The 5,871-nt window shown below is 59.6% G+C and overlaps 1 protein-coding gene across 1 annotated transcript in view; it reads right to left on the reverse strand.

The window, feature by feature from the left end:
• AZIN2 (antizyme inhibitor 2) overlaps positions 1-3,304 on the reverse strand; it is a 3,414-nt gene extending 110 nt beyond the window's left edge. Inside the window, 10 exon segments of the mRNA XM_010188950.1 lie at positions 1-34; positions 370-405; positions 407-582; positions 851-963; positions 1,036-1,198; positions 1,293-1,458; positions 1,775-1,906; positions 2,021-2,193; positions 2,937-3,110; positions 3,206-3,304. Of these exon segments, the coding sequence (XP_010187252.1) occupies positions 1-34; positions 370-405; positions 407-582; positions 851-963; positions 1,036-1,198; positions 1,293-1,458; positions 1,775-1,906; positions 2,021-2,193; positions 2,937-3,110; positions 3,206-3,304 (1,266 nt within the window).
• Positions 3,305-5,871: the final 2,567 nt, after the last annotated feature.

The raw sequence follows: 5,871 nt of genomic DNA on the forward strand, positions 1-5,871 counted from the left end.
CGGGGGCTTTCCCTGGAGGAGCTGGACGGCTTTCCTGCAAGGGGGAGACACCCGAGCGGGAGCAAGGGGGGAGCAGCCCCTCGCAGGGGTGCAGGGTGCGCCCCGGGGAAGGGGGAGCTCAGAGGCTCTCACGTCCCCCAGAGCAATAACCCTGCCTGGCGCCGAGCTGCCTGCGGCTCCCCCAGTGAAAAACCAGCTCAAGTCTGTCAATGTTTAAAGAGTTTTCCCTCTGAGGCCACGTTTTTACCCCAAATCTCCAGGTTCTGGGACTCAGATTTGATCTCCCTTGGGCAAAGAGCCCAGCTGGAGGCAAAGCCACCATCTCCCAAGGGTGTCAGCCCCGTCCCCTCACTCTGGACCGTCTCTTACCAGGCCAGGCGGGACATGGCGTAGGTGACGCGCTGGGGGACGCCGCCCGGGCAGGGACGAGGTGGCGATGGTGTAGGCGCCCATGTCCTCAAAGATGAGCCAGTCCCCGACGTGCAGCTCGGGCAGCTCCAGGCCGTCGGCGATGCGGTCGTCAGCGGGTCCAGGGGGGCCTCGGAGGCTGCTGCTGTGCGAGGGGGACTCTGGGCAGAGTCTCTGTAGGGGAGAGAGGGGGGTGGACATGGGATGAAGATGTCCCAGTGCCCACTGACCTGTCCTGTGTTTGCCAGCCCTAAAGTCCAACCCCAGGAGCCCACAAACCCTGGCTGTAGCCCCTCTGGTAACCCCTTCCCCACGGCTTCTGCTCTTCTCTGGTGTGGAGCCTGGGGACAGCCATGATGTGATGGAAAGCAGGGTTGGGTGGGATGATGGGACACATGTGAGGGACCCTCTGGGCTCTCCTCCACCCAAACCAGACCCTCACCTTGTGCAGCTGGGGCGTGGGGCAGGGGCTGTCAAACAGGAGGCGGCTGAAGGCGCCGTAGATGCCATCGCTGAGGTGATACACGAGGCTCTTCTTGCTGCCAGGCTCTTCCTCTGCAGGGGAGCAGGGAGAGGGCTCAGGGGGGCTCAGGTACACGGCTGAGCCTGTCCCACCATCCCACCTACCATCAGAGCCAGGCTGCTCTGCGGGGAGCTCTTCCCTGGCAGTGACGCTGGCAGCGAAGGTGAAGGCGGAGGTGACGTAGAATCGCCCCGGCGTCGCAATGACCTCCACCCCGCAGCCGGGTGGGAAATACGAGTCCAGGGCAGAGTTTATCACAGCGGCGATCTGAGTGGGAAGGAGATGTTTCCCCTCTGTTAGCTCAGCCCCTCTGCAAGGAGCCAGACCCAGGGGGACCTTCCAGGCGTCAGGAGCCGTGTACCTCTTCAAACCGGGCTCTGGTGACCTCGGTGCCGGGGAAGCCCCCTCCGATGTCCAGGAGATGCATGCGGTAGCCCAGCTCCGTGCCCATCTCAAAGGCCATCTGAGCTGCAGCCATGGTCTGAGCGAAGGCCTGGGGCTCCAGCCCGCGGCTCCCAAGGCGAAAGCTGAGGGCACAGTCCCTGTTTTAGCATGGGGCCATCCCCAGAGAGCAGCGAGGGATTATCACTCACTGGGGCTTCATCCCACACCAGACTGCCTGGCTGATCCCACAGAGCTCCCTGGACCCTCCCTGAGGGCCAAACCTGCTCGAAATTGGTCCCAAAAAGGGTCAATCTCCCCAGATCCTGCCTTCACCTCGCTCCCAGCCAGGGCAGCCGGTGGCTCCATGGACCCTTGTGTTGTTCCAGCAGGGCAGAGCTCCCCACAGTCCCCTCCCACGTGGGCTGAGCACCCCTATGGAAAAAGGGCCCTGTGCTGTACCTGATGCCAACCACCTCCACAGCCTGCTCCTTGGCTGTCTCCAGCAGCTGCCGGCAGGACTTGAGCGTGGTCCCAAACGTCATGCTCGGATGGGCAGAAGGGCTGCAGTCAGCAGCAATACCCAACAGCACCCTGCAGAGCAAAGCCACACCGTGTTGAGGCATCCTAGGGCCCTCTGTCACCCCACAGCCACCTCCCCAGCTCCTGCTCCAGCCCCTCACCCCAGCCACGCTGCCACACACCCACCTGGCGTGAGGGTGGCTCCTGGCCACCTTGCTCAGCTCCACCTCGTTGTCGAAGGTCATCAGCCGTACGCCGTGGCTGGCCGCGTACTTGATGTGGGCAACCTGCTTGCAGGGGCTGCTGTAGAAGATCTTGTCAGCTGGGACGCCGATGCTTTGAACCCGAGCAATCTCTGTCTGTGGAGAAAGGGCAGGAGTGTAGGCAGGTCCCCAGGACAGGCACTGGCCATGCCTGGCCACCATCGGCCCTGGGCCTCAGCCAGGGTGCAGCTCTGTGAAGGGCAAACTGTCAGCATTGCGGCCTGGGCTTTTCCAGGGAAAACCTGCAGGAGCTCAAAGGGATCACAGTGGACTTTGTTCTGGCTGGGGCAGGTTGTGGCAAGATGTTTGCAAGCAGCGTGAGACCAGGAAGAGAGAAAATAAGTGGGTTTAGCAGGCGTGGGGTTGGAGCGTGTGTCCCCTGCGAGCTGCAGCGCTGGTCTGAGCTGTCACGACTTTGCACTTTCTCCTGGTAACACATCCCAGTTAATTATGTACAAGTGGCTTAACTCTGGATCCTCTCTGGGAATCTGGCTATTGCAAACAACAAGCAGGAGGGAGCAGGGAGCTTTAGGCTCAGCCTGAAAGCCACAGAGAGCTGGATGGCTGCAGCAGTGACACCCCAGGGACGTGCCTTGCCACCAGCCAAGACACCAGCTCCAGAGACAGGGATGTCGGTCAAAGGGAAGGAGCCTGAGTCACCACACAGAGAGGACGGGGATTTCTGGGCTGTGTCAGGAGGGGTTTGACAGCAGAGGGAGACTCCTCCCTCTGTAAACGTCATGGAGTGAGTGGACGCTTAGGAAAGGAGGGTGAGCTCTGCCCCTTTCCCACACATCCCCAAAGGATGCTCCCCCTGAGCTGTTCTCCCACCACCCTACCTTGTTGGTACAGGCAAAGCCTGCCCCCAGCTCAGCCAGCAGCCGGATCACTCCTTCACTGCCGTTGCACTTCACCGGGAAGTAGGGCTTCACGCGGGGCAAGGCCTTCAGGAAACGCAGGTGTTTCTTCACTACATCCCCCAGGTCTGCCACGAAGAAGGCTTGCTGGGCGCTCTAGGAGAAAGCCGGAGTGAGCAGCAGTCGCCTCTCTCCCCACCTCTGCCAAGGGGGTGCTGGCTGCTGGGGAGCAGCAGAGCCACTGCCCTTACCTGCTGGGACAGCTCCAGCAGGAGGTTCTCCAGGAGGTCTCTGGTGGTGAAGCCCTCCTCCACCATCATGAAGTTGGATTCGTTCAAGTACCCATTCATGGTCAGGGTGTGATCACGCTGGTTTAAAGCCAGGGTATAGCTTCCAAGTATGTAACACACTGGGAAAAGAAAGGGAATATTAGAGGCAAGGCTCCAGAAGCTCCATCAGCATCCACCACGCCAAGGTGCCCTGCCTTGGGTAGAGCTCTCTGCTGCTCTCCTCCAAACCAGCACTTGAGGTGAGAGCCCCACTGTGGGTTAGAGCATCTTCTCCAGAGGAAGAGGCACGTTTGTCTGCAGCTCAGAGCTTTGTTCTGGCACAGAGCAGCTCTGTCTTCTTCAGCAGCAGCTCAGGCACCAACACAGTTAACAACAAAGCCAGTACCACTGCGAAGCGGATGGCCTATATATGCCAGAACGTGTCCCTTCAGGCCCCGGCATGCAGCTACATCTGCTGCACACTGCACGGGGTGAAGTTCCCTTCTGGTTTCTGAATAGCTGAAGCCTCATGGATCCACCTTTCCAGGCATGCAAGCCCCACAAAAATGGGGGAATCTTTAAAGAGCACAGCACGGGCTGCTCACGGACACTGGGTGACCTGGGGATGGTCTGGATCTGTGCTGTGGTCCCAGTTTTGGGTCTCTCCCATGATGCAGGGCGAGGGACAAAGAGACAAGTTAAGCTGTGCGGTGTTTCCTGGCTCACACACTGAGTGCAGCTTTAACTTTAAGCTCGCACGCTTTGCTTTAACAATCTCCTCCCCTGGTTCCAGCCCATCCCATGCGCAAGCTCGCAGGAGACATTTCCACTCCGATAATCCAGGTCTGGCTCTAGGGCTCTTACAGGAACACAGGATCACACAGTGGTGTCTCTGACTGGAAACGAGCAGGAGAGAGGTTTCGTTTCTGAGAGCTGCAAACCACCTCCTCCTCAGAGATCGACTTGAGACATTTCGGATGGGCACTGGGAGAAAGACCACGCTGACCCCAAAGCACCAGGGTGTTGTAATGCATTGAGCAAGCACCAGCAGCAAACTCCAGAGACGGGGAATGCGGAGAAAAACTGGGTTTTGAAGCTCTTAGAGCAGCTCTTCCAGTCTTACCCTTCCCTCCCCGGCTGGGCACAGAAATGATGAGCAATTAATTGGGTCATTCCTGCCAGCCCTGGGCAAACGTGTCCCAGCCTCGGACACCCCCTCCTTACCAAGGTCCCCCTCCCGGGTCACCAGATGCTCTGCCAGGGGGCCCCCCTGAGGAACGCTGAGCTCCCGCAGCACCCCGAGGCGTAGCTGTTGCTGGGGGTCTGAGATCTCTGGGAAGAAGCAGTGCAAGGGGTCAGCGAGGGAGAGGGGCACTGGCAGCAGGGTGTCTTCCACCCACCATTCCCCAAACTCAGCATCTGCAGGCATCCCTTCCCAGCCCCCTCCTTGCTGTTCCAGGCAAACCAGCTTCCCCAGCAGCCCCGCACAGTCCCCCCACCCCGTTACCTTAGAAAGCATTTAAACAGATTATGCCCATGGCTCTCCCAAGAGAATGAACTGGCCCCATCAGCGGCTGCTCCTCCTGCCCTGCTTCCCTGCCTGTCCCCAGCCCCTGGACCAGCTACCCCTGCAGAGGATGGGGGTGGACCCAGCACCCCCCTCCCGCTCTGCCTCACAACCATAGCCATGGCAACCAAACCCAGACACCCCATTGGCTGAGCTGCCTCCGAGCATCCTTCATCCCTTTTCGGGGAATGCTCCCCCCCTCATCCATCCCCTCCTAAGGTTGGGGCTGTCCCCAGCAGATACCCTGGGTTCTCACCGAGTCCCCGCCGTGCTGGCAGCTCCTGACGGTGCAGAGCCCTGCGAGCCTGCCCGCACCCCGGCCCCGGTGCAAAAGCACTCGTGGCTGCGCGTGCATCTTGTGCGCAGGGACCCTCGGGGGGAAGAGAGCCAAAAATACCTCAGAAATAGTGCTGCCAGGGAAACCAGGCTTCCTGTAGATTAAAGGCTGAGCAGCGCCTGTTTGGCTGGGACATCGGCTGGGGGAGGGAGTCGGGAAGACGTCAGGGACTGATTCTGCCCTTGTTGTGCTGCTGCTGGTTTCGGTGGGTTCCCTGGTAGCAGCTCCAGCTCTGCCATACGTGCAGATGCGCTGTCTCATCGATCAGCTGTGTCTTTGCCTGCATTTGGAAAAGGTTCCACTGTTTCATCCCACAAACACCACAGGCTGAGCAGGGGATTTTTTTCTTCTTTTTAATTTGCAATTCCCTCTCTGGTGTTGCTGAAGAGACAGCGTTCTGTGCAAGGAGGAATAGTTGCCCCCACTGACGAGGTGAAAGGGACTGAGTTCTGGTATTTAACTCTATGGTCTTGGCATTGCCATGAACTCTCCTGGTAACCAGGACCAAATAAGCTTTTGCCTCCTCTGAGATCCAGCTCTATTTTCCCAGTGCTCTGGCCCAGCACCAGCCCCAGACTGTGCCATGCAGGATGGAGGGGAGCTGCACAGAGAGCACCACACCGGCAGGAGGGCAGAGGTGCTGGGTCTTGCGGATGTGCCAAGCAGTGCCATGATCCACAGCCCACGCAGTGCAGGGCGGTGAACCCAGCCCACGCTGCAGCCGGTGACCCACAAACACAAGGG

This window comes from Mesitornis unicolor, unplaced genomic scaffold (genome assembly GCF_000695765.1).
Source record: "Mesitornis unicolor isolate BGI_N332 unplaced genomic scaffold, ASM69576v1 scaffold44727, whole genome shotgun sequence".
Classification (NCBI taxonomy): Eukaryota; Metazoa; Chordata; class Aves; order Mesitornithiformes; family Mesitornithidae; genus Mesitornis; species Mesitornis unicolor.